At 40.3% G+C, this 24,164-nt stretch overlaps 1 protein-coding gene across 1 annotated transcript in view; it reads left to right on the forward strand.

Moving 5' to 3' along the window:
* Nucleotides 1-24,164, forward strand: part of SRGAP1 (SLIT-ROBO Rho GTPase activating protein 1) — a 399,631-nt gene that overhangs the window by 315,190 nt on the left and 60,277 nt on the right. Inside the window, exons 7-10 of the mRNA XM_006886050.1 lie at nt 5,424-5,645; nt 9,488-9,589; nt 17,287-17,484; nt 18,631-18,715. Coding sequence (XP_006886112.1) covers nt 5,424-5,645; nt 9,488-9,589; nt 17,287-17,484; nt 18,631-18,715 — 607 coding nt within the window. The remainder of the gene's footprint in view (nt 1-5,423; nt 5,646-9,487; nt 9,590-17,286; nt 17,485-18,630; nt 18,716-24,164) is intronic.

Here is a 24,164-nt window from a genome sequence, read left to right on the forward strand (position 1 = left end):
GGATAGTCTTAACCCAAGGACTGCCTTTTTAAAATTTGTATTTCATTTTTCCTTTCTTATTGATATCCCCTTTTCCTTCTTTATTTCTTTGTTTTTAGTAAAGACAAGACTTCCCTGGATAGTTTCTTTCCTCCCAATTTTAATTTTCTGTTAAGTCTCTTTGGGATCAATACTTAATGAAATAAAACAGCTGGTTTGATCTGCTCTGTTATAACCAAGTAGAATCTGTCTTCTTTTTCTTTTTTGTTTTCACAGAACAGTGGGGTCTTTTTAAGTGATGGCACTTTAAAAAATAAAAAATAAGTCTATTTCCTGTGTAAATCCATGTTTTTGTAGGATGAGGTGTTACTGAACAATAGAATAATTTTTCAGTCTTATATAGAGATAACAATGCCCCACAAAAAAGCCATTATAAATTTTGAGGAACAAGAGAACAAAAGAGCCATTTGTTAATCTAAAACCAGAATTTTTAAATTAACCAAAAAATGAATCATTCCCTATATTTGAGGACAGCTGATTTTGCTGGCAATACATTAATGATGAGTCTGATTGCTGCATTTCACAATTGTGTTTTGTACTTGTAATTGTGATGTAGCAGCTATTTTTTATTTTCTCCCCCCAGTCAAGTAAAGGGAATGGTCTTGCCTACATGGAGAAATTGTGCCCCCAAAGGGCTAGGTTTTGGGCCTCTCTCTGTCCTTCATGATTCTCTTAGAGCAGTGTGTGCTTCCAGCTTTAATGTGCATATGAGTCACTGGTGGACCTTTTTACATTTAAGATTCTGATTGTAGGTCTTGGGAGAGGCCCAAGCCTCTGCATTTCTAACAAGCTCCCAGGTGATACTGATGCTGCAGGTCTAAATTTAAATACCAGGATTTTTCGAATATCTGTCCTGGATTGAATTGTGTCCCCCAAAATATGCCGTGCATGCAGTGACATGGTGTGGAAGTCATAATGACCCCCGTGGTCTGCTAAACCAAATGGTGTGCGAGGGTCAAGAGGAGGCCGCAGCACTCCTGAATCTTACCCTCCTAACCCTAATCTGATCAGTGGAAGGGGCATTTTCCTAAGGCTTTTATCTCACAAGAAAGCTCTGATGGCCTGGTGAGTAGGGACTTGTGCTGCCATGCCAAAGGCAGGTGGCTCAAATCTACCAGAAGCTCTACAGGAGGAAGGTGAGAAATGTTCTGTGTAATTTACAGCTTCTGAATACTCACTGCAGGGTCATCCATTAGTCGGTTTCTATTCAGTGACAATGAGTGATAATCATCCAAGAGATCAAAGGGTAGGAAAGCAGGCCTGAGAGAAGACTTCAGTGCCACGAGGGAAGAGTAGCCAAGAGTAGTGTGTGTCCTTTGGCTTCAGATTGCTGCCACAGAAGCTCTTTGATACCAGCAAAGGCAAAAAGCCCCAGGGAGCTCTCCAGTGGACACTAGGCCTCCAGATGCTAAAGAAAACAAAGACCTTCCTGCAGCAGAGAGACATGGCCTGGGGCTGGCACCCTGAATCTGGACTTCTGCCTCCTAAATCATGTTGTTGTTATGTACCATCAAGTTGGATATGACCCATAGCTGACCCTCCAGCAGCTTTTGAGAGGCTGTACATCTTACAGGAGGAGATTCCCCATCCTTCTTCCACAGAGCAGTTGGTGGATTCAAACTGTGTGCCTTTGGGATTGCAGCTCAGCTTCTTTTTTGGGATTTCAGCTCTGTTTGTTAAAGCCATTAAAAATATCTCTCTTACAGCAGCACTAAATGTTTTGCATGTCGTGCTGCTAACCAAAATATCACTGGTTTGAAGCTACCAAGTGTTACACAGGAGAAAGAAAGGCAGTGTCTTCCTATGAAGATTTTTAGCCTCAGAAGCCTGACGATGGCTCAGTATGAGTCAGAATCTAGTCAGTGTCAATGGTTTTGATTTTGACGGTGAGCTCAAGATATAGGACTATCTGTATGTCAAAATCCCAAATCTAGTAATTCCTGAATTAGGAGATTGCGGTGGCTATCTAAGAATGTGTCAAAGATAGTGCACTTTCAAAAGGACAGTTCAGATGGTTCTTGTCCTTGTGTTTTCAACCTCTGTACACAGGTTGTTTCCTTCATTTTAGTTTCCTAGTTCTACCACGGCTATCTAAGAATGTGTCAAAGATAGTGCACTTTCAAAAGGACAGTTCAGATGGTTCTTGTCCTTGTGTTTTCAACCTCTGTACACAGGTTGTTTCCTTCATTTTAGTTTCCTAGTTCTACCACGACAAAGTACTACAATCTGGTATTTTGATTTCTAAGACAAGGAACTTTTTTTATTTCACAATCCTGGAGGCTAGAAAGCCAAATCAGCTTGTTAGGGCCTCTGCCATTTCTACAGTACAATTCTTTCTTGTCTCTCTCAGCTTCTGGTAACCCCAAGAGTACCTTGGCTTATAAGTGTTATATCATTTTGCCTTCTTCCCTCTGTCTGTACAGCTTTTCTTTTTTTGTATAGGGACAGCATTCAGAGAGAATTAGGTCCCATCCTCTTCTAGTGTGACATCAGGCTAACTAATAAAATCTTCCAAAATCCTCTTTCTAAGCAAATCCATGTTCACAGATGTCAGGGGCTAGGACTTCAATAGCTCTTTGGAGGTAACATAATTTAATACATAACATCCCTTTCCTACTATTTGAGTAATAATCTATTTAATAACTATATTTTAATTTCTTAAGGATGGAGAATGCATTTTACCATATTCTAGTCTTCATATTTCTAAAGCCTAGCAAAGTCTCAAGGAACCTAATAGTCAGTTAGTGAGTTGAATTGACTCAAATGGGAGTGCTTGGACAGCATTAAAACAGCAAAGAGATGACATGGTTTTGTGCCTTTAAAAACACTCATTTCCTTTTTAAGACATGTATATTGCTTTTGTCTACAAAATTTAATTTTCCTTCTAGCAGTTTAGAACTGACTCATTACTAGTCGTAGTCTTTTAAAAATTATATTCTCTTACTATTCATTGTGGAATAAGGAAATAAACTTAAAAATAATTAACAGGATTGTTAATTGCCATATATGTGACAATTGACCGTCTGGGACAGAATGTGCACTACGAAATGATTTGGGGAAGGAGGGGCAAGGAAAATGTGTATCAGTGGATTGAGGAAAACCCCCATCCTTTCTGTAAAGTCTCACTAAAATCACAATAAACTCCCCCAAAAAAAATCCCAGTTACTAATTAGCATAAATGACAAGACTTCCTTCATAACTTAAAAATAAGTCTTACTATAATAATAGTGAGGTCCATTTTTTAAAATTGAAAACACAGCTGTTTATATGTTAAAAAAAAATAAACAAGAATTCCAAAGCCCTGATCCTAGAAGTAAAAAATAAAATCTGTCTGTCATTGATGGACTTGGGTAATCATTTTTTATTTAAATATATTTTATCCTGGGCACAAGAGGAGTTGAATGGAAAACAATCTTGAACTATTTTGACAGAGAGTTAAATTTGTTGTTCTCAGCTCTGAAAGAGTACAGACTATTCTGTGTCTATAATAAAATATGAAAGTCCAAACTATTCCAGTTAGTATATTTACATCCTGGAAGGAGTTCAGTAAATCATCATGTCAGTCTCTGTACACATGAATGAAATGTGTATGCTATTTTTTCGTTATTACCTTTTAGTATTTCATTTTGCTGGTTTTATTTTTTAACAACCCATTTTAGGTATTATGATTCACATACTATACAATTCACTCATTTAACATGTACAGCTTACAACTTAATGACTCCTAGAATTTTCACAGAGATGGCGTCTTTCACCATAAGCAATTTTAGAATGTTTGAATTGCCTTAAAATGAAACTCCAAAGTCTTTAGCCATTACCACCAGTTCCTCTAACACCAGTGCAATCCTATGTGACCACTAAGCTACATTCTGCCTCTATAAATGTGCCTGCATCTGTGTGTAGATGTTTCATAAACTTAGAATCATACAAAATGTAGTCCTTTTTTAAACTGGCTTCTTTCATGTGGCGTGATGGTTTGAAGGTTCATACATGTCCTTTTCTTATTATTGAGTAACAATTCTATTGTATGGACAGAACATGTTTATCCATTTATCAGCTGATTGATGTTTTAATTGTTTCTGCTTTTTTACTATTAGGAATAATGTTATTCTAAACATTCATATAGAAGGTTTTGTGTGAACAAAAGTTTTCATTTTATTGAACATAATGTCGGCATTGCTTCGTGTCTGTTTGGTTAATGTTCAACCGCTTATGTGATCCCGTTGCTGTTAAGTCTGAGTCTGCTCATTGCTGACACTGTCCTGGATTGCTGAGGCTGTAAATCACAACGGAGGAGATTACTCATCCTTCTCTCCCAGCGGTGGAGAGATGTGACCTCTGGGTTACCAGCATAATTCCATACAGACTACACCACTAGAGCTCTCTAAGGTTGTGATTGTTATCGGTGGTGTATACCATAGAGTCCGCATTTTCAGAGATAGTAAATTGCATGGGAGGAGATTGCCTTTCTCCTGGAGGGCAGCTGGTGGATTTGAACCAAGTGATCCAGGTCATAGTCTTTGCAATTACTTGCTATGCGTCAGAAAGCTGGACAATGACTAGGGATGATAGAAGGAGAATTGCTGTATTTGAAGTGTGGTGCTGGAGAAGTATATTAGATATACCATGGACTGCTAGAAGAGTAAACAGGTTCATCCTAGAGAGGGTAAGACCAGGCTGTTCCATGGAGGCAAGGATTCTGAAGCTTCATCTGACATATTTTAGACATGTTGTAAGGAAGGACCAGTCCTTGGAGAGGGACATCATGCTTGGGAGGGTGGAGGGACAGCGCAGGAAGGGAAGGCCCTCTGTGAGGTGGATTGATTCAGTGACTGGGGTAATGGGAGTAGGTGTGTCAGAGACAATAAGATTGGCACAGGATAGAGCAGGGTTTAGGGCCATTGTACAGAGGGTCACTATAGTGACAGCACATAACAACAACACTTGGTTTGGTGGCACAGTCAGAAATCCCTATAGGAAAAGGGGGGAAATACATAGGATAGTTAGTATACTAATAGTCATGGTAGTGGCATTAGAAGCACAAATATTTCTTTTATGTTGTCCAGTTTATTGGTTGTTTTTTCTTTGTTGCTTATGGTGTTGATTCCATATAAAAGAACACAAGGAGTTCTTGCTGCATAGTGCTAAACAAAACTACTCAAGGCTCTGTGAAGGAAAGATGGGCAATCTCCTTCCACAAATATTGGGAACCTCATGGTCACCCTATGTCATAATCAACTCAGTGGCAGTGGGTACAAAAACAGCATTAACTAATTCATAGTCATGAAGACTTATAACTATGCTCCGTTAAGAGCTCAAGTTTTAGCTCATGAATTTCTCTGATACGTTTTGAGTTAATTTTTTAATATATTCTTTTTTTTCAGTGCTGTGATCTTGGCTACCATGCAAGTCTGAACAGAGCCTTAAGAACATACCTCTCTGCAGAGTATAATCTTGAAACCTCCAGACACGAAGGCTTGGACATAATTGAGAATGCAGTTGACAATTTAGAGCCTCGGAGTGACAAGCAGAGGTTCATGGAGATGTACCCTGCTGCCTTCTGCCCACCAATGAAGTTTGAGTTTCAGTCACACATGGGTGATGAGGTCAGTGATTGGTTGTTTTAAAGTTAACCAAGTATCTTCATATAGCATTTCTCCCCATCTGCTGCAATGCAACAGTCTTCAGAATTCTCAGGGGTTCCCTTTTTTCTACTCCTGCCCAAGATACTGAACTTTTTGTTGCAGTGTACCATCAAGTTGGAACCAGTTCACAGATGACCCTCCAGCAGGTTTACACAGGAGATTGCCCATCTTTCTCTCACGGAGCAGCTGGTGGATTTGAACCATATGCCTTTGGAGCACAACTCCCTCCTTACCACACTGCCTTTTTTAAAGCAAAGGTCCAGAACTCAAATGTCTAATAATGATGATAAGCCAATAATGGTGTAAACAGGTCTGGATGTAGGTACTGAACTAGCCATTGCTTATGTCTCACTTCCATGTGTTCAGCTTCAAATTAAAACACAGAACATTGCTCTGCCAGAATCTCAAGCTTCTATGTAATCTTGATTTAATGAACCCGATACAGGAAAATAATTATGAACAGAGAGAAAACATAACACACACAACACATACCTCTGTGTGCACGTGCACACACACACGTGAACTGAGAGAAAGAACACACACATATAATTGTGAACAGAGAGAAAAGAAAACACACATATACATACACAGATAATTTTTTTTTCAGATAATTTTTAAGACTCAGATTGGTGCCACACTGGTAAAATGAGAACTAAAAATGGCATATTATGTCTTCTTGTAAATTTAGCTTTTAATCCTGTTTGAAAAACAAATTCTATTTTGGCTGATTATGTGTTACAGTTGCTTATGTTATTAACAGTGGAAGGAGAAAACAAGAATAAATTAAGAGAATATTGTATCTATCAGTATGCACTGAGGCTCAATGTCAAGAAGACAAAGATTCTCACCGCTGGACCAATTAGTAGCATCAGGATGGATGACAAAGAGATTGAGATTGTTCACAGCTTCAGTTTGCTCGGCTCCACAGTCAACACTCTTGGCACCAGCAGCCAGGAAATCAAAAAACGTATTGCGATGGGAAAGTCTGCTGTTAGGGACCTCTCTAAAGTACTCAAGAGCAACGGTGTCACTTTGGAGACAAAGCTGGGCCTGATACAGGCTGTGGTCTTTGCAATCACTTGTTCTGCATCAGAGAGCTGTACGATGACTAGGGAGGACAGAAGGAGAATTGACGCCTTTGAGCTGTGGTGCTGGAGAAGAGTATTGAATGTACCATGGACTGCCAAGAAAACAAACAGATTCATCCTAGAGAGGGTTAAAGCAGGCTACTCCTTGGAGGCAAAGATTCTGGGGCTTCGTCTGACATACTTTGGACATGTTGTAAGGAGAGACAGGTCTTTAGAGAGGGACATTATGCTGGGTAAAGTAGAGGGACAGCGCAGGAGGGGAAGACCCTCTGTGAGGTGGATTGATTCAGTGACTGGTGCGATTGGCACAGGATAGAGCAGAGTTTAGGGCTGTTGTACATAGGGTCGCTATGAGTCGCAAACGACTCGACGGCACATGACAACAACAACAATTTATCACGTAGTGTCCAACTGTGCAAAACAATACTCACAGATTTTTTTTAAAGTGAGTATATATTGGTAACGGTCTCTTTTTAAAAATAGATGTAATTATAATAGCATGGGTAGATTACTTTAATGTCATAATCTTCTCTCAAAATGCCCAGTGTTAAGCCATGTAAGATAGAGATAGATTAGATGACAGATGATAGATAGATAGATGGATAGATAGATATAAAGAGAGATAAAAATTTCTAATCTAATTCTATTTTTGCTGATTTATAATGTAAATTGCATGATTGGAAATGATAAGCAGTCTTTATTCCAGTAGTAAATGAATTTTGACAAGCAGATTGACAGCGTATTTGTTCTGTGCAGTGTTACATTTCAAAAAAACAGTTGTTTTGATTTTTCCAGTTAAATATGAGATAATAAAATACCACAGACAAACATGAATAGTTTTTATTTACTGATTATAATTATTTCAGTGAAGTGAGTCAGTTGCCCTTTTTGTGGCTAGTTTTACCAGTAAGTGGTAATCTCAGTGATATTTAGGAGAGTCTATAAAAGGAACTCCCTCTCAGCTGACAGCAGTTCTATAAGAGATGAAAAGAATCACCACTCTGGAAGGCAGTTTGGTGCTTCCTCAGAAAGCTGAACATAGAAATTCCATATGACCCAGCTATTCCAAGACTTGGAATATACCCTGAAAATATGAGAACTGAGGCACAAACTGAAATTTGTACACCGTTGTTCACAGCAGCATTATTCACCAGCCCAAATGTCCAACTACAAACTATTGGACTGAGAAATTTATGGTACATTCACACAGTGGAATACAATACAGCACTCAGGAGCAATGATTTTGTAAATTATTACTTAACTTGGGAGGGACTGGAGAGTATTATGCTGAGTGAACTAACTCAGTCCACAAGGACAAATATTGTATAATGCCATTCTTGTAGAATAAGTATAAGGATCCAAGAGGGGTGGGGGAGGGTGGAAGCAGAGGGCTGAGGATGTGCAGGGAGAGGGGATTAATCATGGAATTGTACAATTTGATGGGTGGGGAGTGAGGAGAATAGGAAGAATCTGTTCTCAGAAACAATATATTCAAATTTTGTAAATAAACTAGTATAAAAAATAAAAGATGAAATTGTTTCTGGAACGTTGTTAATATTATGCTCTAATATAGCTTATCTATAATTGAGCTCATAATCAAAACATTTTCTACCAAAGCCTAAGGCAACAGTCCTCATTAAGTTTAGGGGAAATCATAGGATTTGTTTTATATTGGCAAGAAAAATCAGTCATTGGTGTCCACCACTGATACACCTTTGTTGTTTTTATGTGCTGTTCAGTCAGTTACAACTCATAGGGACCCTATGGACAATGACTCTTAACTTTGCCCTGGCCTAAGCCAGCCTCACCATCTCTGACACACATGACCCCTTTGCCAATCACTGTGTCAACCCATCTCATCCAGTGATGCCCTTCTCCAAGGACTGGCCTCTCCTGACAGCTTGCTCAAAGCATAGGAGACAGAGTTTCAAAATCCTTGCCCCCGAGGAGCTAGCTGGTTTCATCTTCTCCAGGAGAGAATTGTTTGTTCTTTTGGCAGCCTATGGTATGTTCAATACTCTTCTCCAGCACCACAACTTAAAAAGCATGGATTCTTCTGTCATCCACTCTAGAAACCTATGTTATAGAATTTATTTTGCCCTCTTCTGGCAGAAGAGAAAGTCTACGCTCTAATCAGTCAGCTCTAGGAAGTTCTGATGGGCTAATGGATAGGAAATTGTGCTGCTAACCCATAAGCATGTGGTTTGAAACTCCCAGCCTGCTCCAAAGGAGACAGATGAGCAGTCTTCTCCTGTGCAATTCACAGACATTTGGAATCCCACTGGAGGGTCAGCTATGAGTTGGTTCTGCAATGAGAAGGAATCAGAAAGCTCTACTGCTCCTTACACATCCTGTGTGTTTTATTTCCATTGCCCTTCGCACTCTGCCCTCTGACCTGTACTCATTAGGGAGCCTCTTGAGTGTAACTTCAGCCTGAGCCTCGCCTCCAGGAACTGTGCTGTTCTTAGAGAGATGCTTCCTGCAGCTGCTTTCCTTCCAGTCATATCCAGGCCAAGCAGCTGCATTCTACTCTCGCTGCTTACATAGCAGGTCCATATTTAAAGCTGGATTTTGGAGACGGCTGTACAAAGTAAATATGTAATTGGAATCTTGAAAGGATCAGTATGACTCATCTGGCATTTGCTGGGAGAACAATCTCTGGAGGCAGGCTTGATTGCACCCTGTTGTAACTGCAAGTTTGTGTTTCCCCATCAGGTCTGCCAAGTCAGTGCTCAGCAGCCGGTCCAGGCAGAGCTCATGCTCAGGTACCAGCAGCTACAGTCTCGACTGGCCACACTGAAGATCGAGAATGAAGAGGTGAGCGGGCTCTCTGCCTCATAAGTAATTTGAATTTCTGTGGAAGGTGTTTTCACATGGCTTCTGCATATGTAACCTTCTTAGTGCAGCCTCCTTCTCATACTATGTCAGAAGTGTTTTCAAGTAAATCAAGGTTCTTATAAATATATATATTTTTTATTGTTATTTTAACAAAAGTTTATAGAAAACTTGGATTTCCATTCATTCATTGTTGTACATGTTGCTTCCTCCCCCTCCCCCTTCTTTTATTAAAAAGAAAAAATTTCATTGTTGTACAGTTTCCTCCCCCAACCCCTTACCCAATCTACCTTGCAATGTACCTCTTATTCTGGACTGTTGTCATATATATAATGCCTAATCATATGTTCCTTGTAAGCAGTTCTTTACTTCATCTGTTCCAATGCAGTGTTCATTATCTATCCCCTCTTTTCCTGGTTCTTTCACAATCCCCATGTGAGTGTTTGGTAATGGTGGCATGCAGTATTTGTCCTTATATGACTGAGATATTTCATTCAGCATAATGTCCTCCAGGATCACTCCTATTGTGTAATGTTTTATGAATTCCTTGTTTTTTAGTATTGTGTAGTATTCCATTGAGTGAATAAACCATAGTTTTTCCAGTTGTTCATTTGTTGATGGGTACTTGGGTTGACTCATCTCTTTGCTGTTGTGAATAACACAGCAGTAAGCATGGTTGTGCATACATGTGTTTAGGTGATGTCTCTGGTTTCTTTAGAGTATATTCCCAGTAGTGGAATTGCTGAGTAAAATGTTATTTCTGTTTCCAACTTTTTGAGAAAGCACCATACCACCTTCCATAGTGGTTGCACCATTTTACATTCCCACCAGCATTGAATAAGGGTTCAAATTTCTTCACAGCCTTGCTCGGATTTGTGTTTGTCACTCTGTTGAACTTTGCTATTGTTGCTGGGGTGACATGATATCTCATAGTGGTTTTGATTGGCTTCTCTCTTAGAGCTAGGGATTTTGAACATTTCTTCATGTGTTTATTTGCCATCTGAATGTCTTTTTTTGGTGAAGTATCTGTTCATATTCTGTGCCCATGTTGTGATTGGGTTGTTTATGTTTTTCTTGTTGAGGTTCTGAAGTATTCTGTAAATTTTATATGAGTCCCTTACCAGATATGCCATTGCCAAATATTTTTTCCCAGTCTTGGGTTTCCTTTTTATCCTGTTGGAGATTTTTGATGTGCATAAGGATTCGATTGTTAGAAGGTCTCATTTATCTATTTTATTCTTAGGGTTCTAGGTTATTCATGATGCTTGGAAAACTGTTCATACTTTGGATTAGGGCTTTTAGATGTCATCTAAGCTTTTCTCTGATGAAATTTATAGTTTTTTGTTTTACTCTTAGGTCATTGATCCATCTTGATTAGTTTTTGTCTGTGGTGTGAAATGTGGGTCTTGCTTGAGTTTTCTACAGATGGTTTTACAATTTTGCCAACACTGTTTGTTAAAGAGGCTCTCGTTTCCCTATTTAATGGAATTAATCTCCTTGTCAAAGTCAGTTGATGAGCTGAGTTCTAGGTTCTCAGTTCTATTCCATTGATCTATGTTTCTGTCACTGTAGCAGTACCACACTGTCTTGACCACCATGGCTGTGCAGTAAAACAAAAATGCAAAGGTTCTCTATTACCCAATAGACTAATAATACTTCGCCAGAAATTCAGTACATGCACATGTAAATAAACAAAAACTGAGACCCATGGTCCTTGAGTCAATTCTGCCTCATGGTAACACCATGCGTTACAGAGCAGAGGTGCTCATAGGTACCTTAGTTACCTAGCATTGTTTGGACATAAATAACACAGGTGGGGATAGTTTTAACAAACAGAATGAATTTTCTCACAGTTCAGGAAACTCTTAAGTTCAAATTCAGGGTGCCTGCTCCAGGGGAAGATGTTCTCTCTGTAGGCTCTAAGGGAAGGTCCTTACCACCTTTGAATTCTGGGCTCTAATGTTCTTGTAGATCTCCAAGTGTGTTGCCATCCATCTTCCCCAGGGTCTTTGAGGTTCTCAGTACAGGGACCCCAGGCCCAAAGGACATGCCTCACTCCTGGCTTTTCTTTCTTGGTGGTAGTATTTGTCTCTCCTCCCTACTTTTTCCTTTCCTCTTTAATCTTTTGTAAGAGAAAATGTATGACTTAAATAAAAATAGAACTATAGAAATGGTGGGACTTGGGTGATGTACTCTTGTGAGATTGGCTCAAGATACATATTGCCCTCATCCAGCCTCATTAACATATTTTGTTGTTGTTGTTGTTATGTGTTGTTGAGTTGCCTGTGACTCATATATTAGCTCTGAACCCTGCCCTATCCTGAGCCAATCTCATGGTTTCCAACACACTTAATCCCATTTTTCCAATTACGGAGTTAATCCATCTCATTGTAGGTCTTTAAAATATATACATTGGAGAATTTGATATAATATTACAAAGCGTAGGATGATTACATCAGTTTTAAAAAATGGAGGACAGCCATTCAATACAAAAAAATACATAGCCTAGCTAGCTGGCATATATTGTGGTGGGTACAATTCAATTGATTGAACTGACAATAGTGCTTACTTGGCTGTAATCTTTTTGAAAGCAAATTGTCAGGAGTTTCTCCTATAGCATCACACCTTTCATTCTTAAATTCATATTGTAAATGGTTCCCGTGGATTTTCGGAGTCAACCTATTTGCCTGGGGATATCCATCATGTGAAATAGGTACTGCAAAGGAACGTTTGACAGACAATTAATCCTAGTTCTTGAAATTAGTGCTTTATTCCTTTTTTCTGTATTTTCTAAATTTTTTATAATGAATATACACATTGTTGATAGTATCTCTCTAAAAATTATATGTTAAAATAGTTCTTGAATGAAAATAGAAAGATGTTTATTAGTGGTTTTGAATGGATGTAATATAAAATGTGAATTACAAAGACACACTGAGCCAGAAAGCAATAAACAGTTCAGCTGCCTGTTTCTGAAATTAATTGGATCCACCTTCTCCTAAAATAAAATATTGAACCACAGATGTTTCTTATGCTACGGCTCTTCTTTATAATTTATATTAACCCAGATCTAACTTACTGAATCTAACTTATTGGTTAATGTTTGCAATAGCCTTAGACAGGATTGGATCTGGGTTCAAATTATGCTATAAGGAAGCTGCCATCATATATGTTAGTGGAGTTTTGTTGTGCTCCCATATAGAGGTGGGGAGTTCTGGTGACCTAGTAAGTAAGAAGCTGCACTGCAGTTGCAAAAGCACGTGGTTGGCATCCACCAGCTGCATCACAGGAGAAGAATGGGCCTTCTTCTCACGTACTGCCTCTGGAAACTCACTGGAGGGTCAGCTCCAGATTGGTTCCAACTAGACAGCATGTAACAATAACATAATAAGGGTAGAGCCAGGGTGACTTGTTCCCTACAGATTGCTATCTCAGCGAGGCACACCCCCTTCTCATGTCCTTAACTCTAAAAAAAGTATTCTCCATTGTCCTGACTTAAGACATGCCTACTTCTGCATTAACCAATAAATCAAAGAAATGGAATCCTCTTATTTCACAGCCTGTGAGGCCACTTAATAAAACTCTTTGTATTGCTGTTGTTGTTATTATTAGGTGTCATCAAGTTGGTTCTGACTCAAAGCAAACCTGTGTGAAGATGAACAAAACTTTGTCCAGCCCTGTACCACCCGCGTAGTCATCATGATTTGAACACACTGTTGCAGTCACCAATGCCAATCCATCTCATTAGGAATCTTCCTCTTTTTTCATTATCTTCTGCTTAACCAAGCATGATGTCTTTCTCCAGAGACTGCTCCCTTCAATAACCTATCTAAAGTGTATGATGTGAAGGAGCCCTAGTGATGCAGTGATTTAGCACTCAGCTGTTATCCAAAAGATCAGCAGTTCTCCATCAAACCAGCTATTCCACATGGGAAAAAAGAAAAGTAGTTATTTGCTCCCATAAAGATAATAATCTTGGAAACCCTCTGAAGCAAATATACTCTGCTAGAGACAGACAATTCTCAAAAAGAAGGAATGTGGAGCAGAAATGAAAAATGTGCTTTGATACGTTCCTGTATTTTGTCTGACTCGGATGTTTTGGCCTTTGTGAATGTGTCTTAATTTCTGATAATAAATGGTAGTAGGTTTCTAGATGAGTAATTTTAGCCAATATCTGCTGTAGCTTTCCAGCCTCCATCTTCTAGAAGAGCCAAACCACCTCTTAACACAAACTTTTGCATTTAAGTCAAAACCGATGGGATTACAAAGGGAATCTTTCCCACAAATGAGCCTTTCCAAAGGGAAGCCATTACTCTTCCTAGTAGTTTTTTAGAGCTTAGGGTTTGGGTTCAACATAACAAAATACTCGCATTTTGCTCAATCCTATTACACCTACAGTTTGTATTTCTAGTCACTTCTTGTTTTTTCATGCATGTCCTTCTGCTGTTTTATTTGGAAAACATTCTCTAAACTCTAGGAAAATAGTGTTTTACAGTGTTAACTACAAGGTCAAAACTGGCAGCCCACAGACCTGTTTGGCTTGGCTTCCACAATATTGGCGTGTTAAGAAATGAAAATCTGGCAACTCTGGAATTTCTTCTGGAAGTGAAAAGCTAGAACTTTTGAATTCTCCTTTGTCCTGGTTGTTCTGCCCCTGATTTTGTTAAATCCTACTTTGTTGTTTATTAATTGCCTACATGTTGATTCCAACTCAGGGTAGCCTCTCTCCTTTTATTTGGTATTACCTACCCGACCTCTCTTTTAAGGCATGTTCCATTGGCCATGGATCTGCAGTGTCCATACCAACTGATAGAGGCAGACCATGGTTTTTGAAGGTTAAGTTTTTTAAAAATAATAATAATAACTATAGAAGCAAATGAAATCAATTGTCCTGATGTTTCTTGTGAATGGGACCTAAGGGGTTAAGTGTTTATTTTTCAGACTGGCTTCCCTATCCATTAACTTGCTTTGTCATATGAATGGATGGGAATATGCTAATTGGATGTGTTAGCCTATCCACAAGGAAATTGGCAAGTCTTACCATCCACAAGAGTATTGGCTAGTCTCACCATTAAGTTGAGTGGATTCAGCAGCAGAAGTGGAGAGTCTCAGCATTAGCAAAGGATGCAGTCATTCAGTGGGCTTCCTTCAGGACCAGAGATTCTTACTCCAGCTAGACTTACAGCAGCAGCAGCAGGACTGAAGCAGAGGACCAGAGACCTAACATGAGACAGAGTCGATTTTGAAACTGCTGCACTCTCCACCCTCCGCACAACCAGAGCTAAGAGCTTTTGCCCAACTTTGTTGGAGGAATAGGAGGACTGAGAACTATGTAACACTGGCCTAAAGCCACCAGGCTAAAGGCTGAGACACCTACGAGCACATTTCAGAAGCTGTCCTGAATGTATTCTGTTACTAACTTGAATTACAGCCTTTTGACTTCCCCAGTATGGTTTTGTGTAGTCTGTGAACTATTGCATCAGATTCTGGACCCAGTAAAAGTTAGATTGGTGGTGGTGGTTGTTGCTGTTATGTGCTGTTGAGTTGCCTGCAACTCAGGCACATCTTAGTCTCCAGAATGACATCATTGCTCTTCAATACTTGGTGAGTTCTCTAACAGCAGAGTAAGATTGGTACTAGGATGAATAGAAAGAGGTGCGGGAGCATGGGAGACATGTCTGACGTGGGGATTGATTTTATGTCCTTGATGTTGTTGACAGGGATAGTTTCTCTTTGTGAAGTTGGTAAAGGTCAAATATGGCCATCTCCATGCAGTCCCTGCTTTTTTTATGGAGCACAACTTATTGTCATAATAGTGTTACCAAAGCAAATAAGAAATTTTTTATTTATAATAACGTTTTATCATCATCTTTAAATAAAAATTATTCACAATTTTTCAAATTTGAGACTGCACTGGCATTAGGATGCAATTTCTAAATCAGTTTTTTGTGGGTGAGGAAAAAGGAAAAGATATATCTATATATTTCATGGTATTCTGGGAGCATAGAGCATTTTAGGTGTCACTCAAGTTCTTCTGGGGGAGGAACTAGTGTAGAGGTTGAAATAATATTGTGAAAGGCCATCACAGCCAAGGGAAGGACTTTTGATCCTGTGGTTCGGTTCAGTTCAGTTACAGAAACTGGTTGAGCAGCTTTTACATTCCGAATATTGTGCTAGGTGTGGAGAGTTCAAGATAAATTAGGCAGTGTGGGTCTATCTGATGTGAGAGAAAGATTACAACATTTGTATAATATAAAAATAAGAAAGTCCAAGAACAATGTAATTGTTGTTGTTGACTTGGTCCCTGTATAGACCTTCACTATATATAAAGTACTTGCCCCTTGATCTCCTAATGGGAGCAAGACTAGAAATTTGACATGTTGTTATCAAGTTAAAATAGAGCCAGTTCTCATTTTTCATAGATTCTGTACTAGAGATTTTTCACCTACTAATTTTTTTAAAAATTGGATTTTCTTGCATTTTCAATGAAAGTTGGGATAAAAATTGGTTTCCAGGTAACAGTTTCTACACAAATTGTTTGATGGCATCAGCTGTATTTTTCACAGTATGTAAGCATTTTCACTGTAACCCCAAAATCAGTGCTCGTTGCTTTTTCTTGCTCATTCATGCATATGTGCAGAGTGGGGAGAAATTTGAGTTACTTGTTAAGAGCATCCCTAGCTGAGGTCAAATGAGGCAATGCTCTGCCTTGTTTCAGCTCTCAAACTGTATAGGGTTGTGTTTGTGCAGTCTTTTTAGCGACATATTTTTCACATTTACGGTTTTGTGCTTTTTGGTGTTGGTGTAGCCTCATGCATGGTGCTGAAGGGATATCAGTACCTAATGTTCTAATGTGAGAGGGCTATAAGGTGCCTTCAAAGGGGGCTCATGCGTTTGGAAAGTTTTGAGTGCTGTTGGCCATGAGTTCAATGAATTAACAGCATTTATTTAATAAGCCATTTACACACATGCATTCACTTACTAAGGAGCTCTCTCAGCATAGTGTGCCTAAAGTGGTAGGCTACTAATGAGGAGGTCAGAAGTTTGAATCCACTAGCCACTCTGCAGAAAAAAAGATGGATCATCATGGGTTGGAATCCACTTTTTGACAGTGGGTTTTGGTTTTTGTGTTGTTTTCTTTTATTCACATTATAACTAAGTCATCAAATTATACGTTTGTGATCGGCTGTTGTTCTGTAATGCCTTATACTTCCATTGAAAAGGTTATTTAAAACAAAAAGGTCTTTGAGAGAATACTTGAAGATATGTAAAATTATACAGTGTTGTTGTTGTTGTTGTTGTTGTGTACCATCAAGTCAGAACTGATTCGTAGATGACCCTCTGGTGAGTTTTTCTGAAACAGTTAAATCACACGGGAGAAGATTGGCAATCCTTCTCCTGTAGAGCAGCTGGTGGATTCGAACTGCATGCCTTAGGGATTGCAGCACAGATTCTTACCACTAGGCTACCAGATTAAGGACCCAAATATAAAGTATCTTCCCTTTGATAATTTTGAATAAACCCTTGCATTAAAGTTGGTAATGGGAGCGGTGTCTTCTGGCCTTTCTTCTCTGATAAGACTGGATTGAGGGGTTTGGAGGGAAGCACCTGTGCACTCCCAGTGACTGTGGGATTCATGGAACAGCATACTAATATGGGAAATGTTCTCATGTTTCTAGGTTAAAAAAACAACTGAAGCCACCTTACAGACGATTCAAGATATGGTCACTATCGAGGACTATGATGTTTCGGAGTGCTTCCAGCATAGTCGTTCCACCGAGTCCGTGAAATCCACTGTCTCTGAAACCTACCTGAGTAAGCCCAGCATCGCCAAGAGGAGAGCTAACCAGCAGGAGACCGAGCAGTTTTACTTCATGGTGTGTCCACTGCTGCCTTTGCCCTCTTGATCCAGCCTCAGGTTTAGGGGTCCCCAATGCTCCTTCTCAATCATCTAGGCCTCTTTATTGAAGTATGGCTCCTGTCTGTCCTTCTCAAATTCCTATTCAGCAGGACTGGTATGTTATTGTCATTAGGTCCCTTCAAATCACCTACAGCCCATAGACCTGTAAACCCTGTGAACAGCACATCTGAGCCTTGCCCTATCCCGCGCCATCCTCACTCTCCCTGACCTGCCAAGCCCATTGTTATGTTCACTGTGTCCACCCATCTTGCTGAAAGTCATCTTCTCTTGCGCTGAGCCTCCACCTTTCCCTGTATGATGTCTTTTTCTGAGGACTGACCCCTCCTAACAACAGTGTGCAAAGTACGTGAGATGAAGTGTCACCATCCTTGCCTCTTAGCAGCACACACCCAGCTTGTGATTCCTCCCAGACACACTTACTTATTCTTTTGACAGTCCATGGTGGGATTACATTCCATGGTGGGATTTCCAGTACTCTTCTTCAACATCGCGCATCTGTTCTTCTTCAGTCCAGTGCAGGGTTTAGGAATGAGCACTTTTTAAAGGAGACCTTGGGTGATGCAAACAGTTAAAGCAGTCATTGCTGACTAAAAGACTAGTGGATTAAACCCATCCAGGGGACCTTTGTAAAAAGAGCACTCAGTGCCCTATTTCTGAAAAATCAATCACTGAGAACCCTGTGGGGCACACTTCTACTCTGACACACGCAGGGCTTCTAGGAACCAGAATCTATGCCATCATTACTTATTAGTGTTTTAAGATTTCCTCTGGGAACTCTGATAATGTAGCCCGGCTTCGATAGGTCTGCTCTAAAATAGTGCTTCTCAAACTTTAGTGTACACACAGGTCACTGGGGAAGCTTGGTAAAATGTAGGTTCTGATTTTAATAGATACGAGGAAGCAGGAGTGGAAAGTCTGCAGCTAAGAGGCTCCCCAGCAATGCCAGTTTTGCTGGCTTGAGGACCATACTTGTAGTAGCCTCACACTTTCAGAAGCAAGGATCTAGGATCTAAAAGATAAAAGTAGCTGGATTTTAGATATCTTGTGAGATGTTCATGATCTTGAATAATAAACAACTAAAAATGAATCTTTCTTTCAACAGAAACTCAGAGAATATTTGGAAGGCAGTAACCTCATCACAAAACTTCAAGCCAAGCATGACTTGCTGCAGAGGACCCTTGGAGAAGGTCAGTTGCTGGGAGAGCCAGAAAGAGGACCCAGATTCTAAAGGGAAGAGGTGATATTAGTGTGCTTTTAAGGTGCAGAAGACGTGATGTGTTTTGATTTGGTGCTGTCTGTAGCTATTTTTCTCTGAACTATTTTCTTTCTAACCTTGGTACTAACCTTGAGGAGATCATGAAATCTAGGGAGAGCAGAGAAGTCAGCACAGAGCACCTGAGGAGACATCTTCATTCCAAGGTGCTGCTAAGGGTAGGAAGGTCTGAGGGTGCCGCACCTGTTTCCATCAGCCTGTCATCCCCCCAGCCAGCCCCACCACTTCTTCCTTCCATTCCTGAATTTCTCCACCTTTCCACCCCACCCCTGTTTGTTTGAACAGGCCAGGTGTATCTTCTTCCATATGTTACCATTTTGTACTCCAGAACTAGTTAAGCCAGTTTGGGTGATTTTGTTTTTCTTCCTCCCCAGTAGATATTTACATTAGTTGGGAAATATAAATAGATTAGGGAGCTCTGGTGGCCAAGTGGTAAGAAACTACATTGCGATCTCAAAGGCACGCAGTCTGCCGCTGCTCCCCAGGAGAATGGGAAATCTCGTCCTGTGCTGTTTATTGCCTCTGAAACCCTCTGGAGGATCAGCTGTGTGTTGGTTCCAACTCAGCACACAACAACATCGGTATATTAGGAGACTTGGTGGCATAACTGTTAAACACTTGGCTGCTAACCCAAAAGGTGGTATTTCGAGCCCACCCAGCAGCTCCCTGGAGAAAGACTTGGCTTTCTGCTCCTGTGGAACCCTGGTGGGCAGTTCTACACTTCTGGATAGGGTGACCATGAAGCAGAATCAACTCAACAATATAAATAGATTGTTCTATCTAATAATAACAAAAACAATAAACAAAAAAACCCAACCCTGCTGCTATCACCCAAACTCAGGCATACCCTAGAGGACAGAGTAGAACTGCCTGCAGGGTTTTCAAAGCTAAGACTCTTTATGGAAACAAACTACCTCCTTTTTCGCACCTGGAGCTGCTGGTGAATCTAAACCACCAACCTTTCAGTTAGCATCCCAGTGCTTAATGCAGTGTGTCACCAGTTCTCCTAAAGCAACAGCACAACAAAAACACACTACCATAAATTTGAGTTCACCTCCACGTGGGCCTCCATCATGTTTCCAAGGCTGTGAATATTTACAGGAGGAGGATGTTGTTGTTGTTAGGTGCCATCAAGTCAGGTACACCTCACAGCAACCTTATGAACCATGCCCTGTCCTGTGCCATCGCCATCATCTCTGACACAGTTAGAATCCATTGATGGAGCCACCAGGTCAGTCCATTTCATTGAGGGTCTTCTTCTTCACTGACTCTCCATTTTTCCAAACATGATGTCTCTTTCTAAGGAATAGCCTTGCCTAGCCACATGCCCAAAGCATGAGAGACAAAGCTTTGCCAACTTTGCTTCCAAATAGCACACTGGCTGCACTTTTACCAAGACGTACTGCCTATCTTTTCCCCACGGAGGGACTGGTAGATTCAAACTGCTGACCTTTGGTTGGCCTTCCAGTCTCCTTCCTGGTGGCTTTAAAGCGCCACTGTGGATCTTTAAAGCAATGTTATTGTTGCTGTTATGTACTGTTGGGTCAGATCCCACTCTTAGCTAGGCCTCCTCAGGCTTGCACAGGAGTAAATTGTCCATCTTTCTCCCTCAGAGCAGCTGGTGGATTCGAACCGCTTGCCTTTGGGTCAGCAGCACAACTTCTTACCACTAGGCCACCAGAGCTCCTTCTTTAAAGCAGTAACCAACAGTTAATACAGTAAGAGCCCAGACTTGTCAGAACCGTTTGGGGTTTTTTCCAGATCTTGAAAGGTTCCTATTTTAAACAGAGTACAGTCTTACCACCCACTTTTCTGTTACTCTCTACTGTTACTTTTATGTTCAGTCAAGTCAGAGCCAACTCACAGTTGACCCTCCAGCAGGTTTTCAGATGCTATAATTTACACAGGAAGAGACAGCCCATCTTCCTCCCCCTAAACAGCTGATAGAATGGAGGTCAATGTGTTGAGTCAATGAGACTGCCTCGGGACAGGGCAGGCTTCAGAGCTCTTGTACATAGAGTCGCTATGAGCTGCCAGCTCATAACAACAAGAACAACAACAACAACATGCTTTTTAGATTAGGCTATGTTTTAGCCACACACTTTGGACACATACATCATCAGGAAAGAGTTGCTGAAAAGGTATGTCTGTCATGTCTGTTGCCATGGAGAGCTACTGGAGCTACTAGCAATGTCCTTGATGAGACTGACTTGCACAGTGGCTGCAGCAGTGGGTTCCGACATGCCCAAGATCATGGGGATGGCATGTGACCGGGCCGTGTTTCATTCTGTTACTCATGAGTGTGCTGTGACTTGGGGCTGACTCACTAGCACTGACCATCAACATATTTTAGCCGAACTACCAAATCCAGACAACAGATCCTGTCTCTTGCTTTTAAAATGTATAAAGCTCTATTTCACTTTGTAAACTTTAAACTACTCTTTCTGTATCTTGGAATTTCTTTTTATATTCTCCAGTATCTCAAGGACAGAAGTTATGTTCAGATGTGCAAGGCCCTCACTAGACTAAGTTTATTCTGCCTCAGAAACACAGTGATTTGTGTCGAATGGGCAGCAGATGCACGCGTCCTTGCCTGTGTGTATGGTAGGCTTCTGGGCCCCTATATAGGCCTGACTATGCCCCAAATGCTGGTACTGGCTAGATTTGACACTGATCGTCAGAGAAAAACTGAGCCCAGAGAACTTGCGCCACCTTTTAGCTAGACCATTGTGAGCCTGCTGACTTCCCACATAAACATGATGGCATTAACAGGTTTATGCTGAAAGAGAGCAGGAAGGCTCCTGGTGCCAGTCTCAAGGTCAGATAATGTGATAGGGCGTGCCTGTGAAGGGGCCCAGGTGTAGGTTTGGCTGGACAAGGCTGGGAGTGCAGGATTCAATGGTTTGTCTAGGGACAGTCCTGCACGCTTGAGAAATGGCATCTCTGAATCCTACTGGACTCCCCGCTGCTAAAACTACCTTCATAGAAAAACAAATAGAGCCTAACCCAGGGGTTTAGCAGTTGCTCTTACACAGCTGAACCTGCAACTACAGACATGTGTTTGGCCTGTCTTACTGCTCGCTTTTTGGCAGGTGACCAGTGGCCCAGAAAGCCATTTGATTTATAACCACACAAAGCAACTAGATTGTTCTCTTAAAGAGCCACTGTCACAACCCACAATAGCAGATGTTTCAGAAAGGAGTTCTTGAACTAGAAGGAAATATACAGTAAGTCATTAAGAACAAAATCATCATCATCATCATCCTTCGGCAACACCATTATATGCTTTAGTAATGATAAAAGTACATCTTTCAATCAGAGACATTAAATTGAGCAGAATGAATGAGATATACCTCTATAGAAATGAGGCATCGGATATTATTTCTTTTTCTTTTTAAGTAATGAGCCTTATTGTTCATGTTGAGCTCTTTATGGGCAACATTTGGCATTAAGGAGCTCTAATTATCCATTTGACTTTGTGAAATGTGGAAAATCTGACCCTGGAAGGTTAGCTCTCTATTATTTCTAGCCTTTGGTAAAAGATTTCTGTCAAAGGAATTCAGTAGGTTATCCTCACACAATCCATTGTTGAGTCAACTATGACTCATAGTGATACTATGTACAACAGCCCTAAACCCTGCTCTGTCCTGTGCCAAGCTTAATGTCTCCAACACACCTACCCCCATTACCCCAGTCACTGAATCAATCCACCTCATCAAGGGTCTTCTTCTCTTGCACTGTCCCACCACCTGCCCAAGCCTGATGTCCCTCTCCAAAGACTGGTCCCTCCTTGCAACATGTTCAAAGTATGTCAGACGAAGCTTCAGAATCCTTGCCTCCAAGTAGTAACATGGTCTCACCCTCTCTAGGAGGAACCTGTTTGTTCTCCTAGCAGTCCATGATATGTTCAATACTCTTCTCCAGCACCACAGCTCAAAGGCATCAATTCTCCTTCTATCATCTAGTCATTGCCCTCCTTTCTGACTCATAGCAAGTAACTGCAAAGACTGTGGCCTGGATCAGGCACACCTTAGTCTCCAGACTGACATCATTGCTCTTCAGTACTTTGGAGAGGTATCTGACGGCAGACTTTTCCAGTCCAATTCATCTTTCAACTTCCTGGCTGCTGGTACCAAGAGTGTTGATTGTGGAGCCAAGCAAACTAAAGCTGTTAACAATTTCAGTCTCTTCATCATCTATCATAATTCTGCCAATTGGCACAGTTGTGAGTATCTTTGTTTTCTTGATGTTGAGCTTCAATCCATATTGAAGGTTTCAGTCCTTGACCTAGTGATTTTTATTTTTTACAAAAGCCAAAAGGTAGATGATATTTTTGAAAAATTTTTTTAATTGTGATTTAAATGAAAGTATACAGAAAAGTTTTGTATTTTCATTCACTCATTGTTGCACATTTTCCTCCTTCCCCCTACTTTCCCTTCCCACAGTTCACTTTCTATCAATAAATAAATAAATAAATATTCGCTCATCCTTAAGGAAGAGCGAGCTAGACGTTAGCCCCAAGCATCGTCTTCAATCATCCATCAAGTATAAAAACCCAGGACCTCTCTGAACAGTTGGAGCTGTGCACATTTAAAATCTTTCATCTCAGTTTAGTTTTCAATAGCTTCCAAAGTACACTTGAGTTGTTTTCCTTGTAAAATATGGAAGTAAAATTAATTTGTATGTGAAAAACCCTTTCCTTTATGATTTTCAAAGGAAAAAGGCACACACACAGTTCTAATCCATCAGCTGCTGCAAGGGAGAAAGATGGGCAGTCCCCACCCTTATGATTTACGGCCTCTGAAAGCCTGCGGGAGGGTCAGCCATGAGTCAGTTTCTACTTAACAGTACATGAAAACAACTCAAGTGTAATGATACAAAAATGACCTGAAATGGGGGTTTGTACCAAGAACAAGTTAATTGTTGGGTCAGTTTTTTTCCACCAAATTGTTTCTTTGGGGTGAAAGGAGTTGTCTGTTGTTTTTAATAATTAAGTAACCTGCCGGAGAAAGTGATTGAAATCTAATACTCAAACCACTGGAAGCTTTCATATTTCTCTGGGTAGCAGATTCTTCTAAGCCTATGCCTTATTGATCTATTAATGATGATACTGATTAAAAAACAAAGCCCCATTCATCAACAGAGACACACTCAAGACTATTAACTGGGGGAGAAAAGCATGGGTATGGTGGTATGGTTATGCTATGAATAATAGTTCTTGCAAATCTTGTTATTGGTTCATTATTCCAAATCTATGGGTTTTAAATTTTTTTATTATAAGCAAGGTGCTTGAATGGAGGGAGCAATACAATTTTAAGCCATTGTAAATATGATTTTTTTTAAAGTCTTGGGGATATTTGGGT

The sequence above is a fragment of the Elephantulus edwardii genome, unplaced genomic scaffold, assembly GCF_000299155.1.
Source record: "Elephantulus edwardii isolate Elephantulus edwardi_28Jun2011 unplaced genomic scaffold, EleEdw1.0 scaffold00047, whole genome shotgun sequence".
In the NCBI taxonomy this organism is placed as follows: Eukaryota; Metazoa; Chordata; class Mammalia; order Macroscelidea; family Macroscelididae; genus Elephantulus; species Elephantulus edwardii.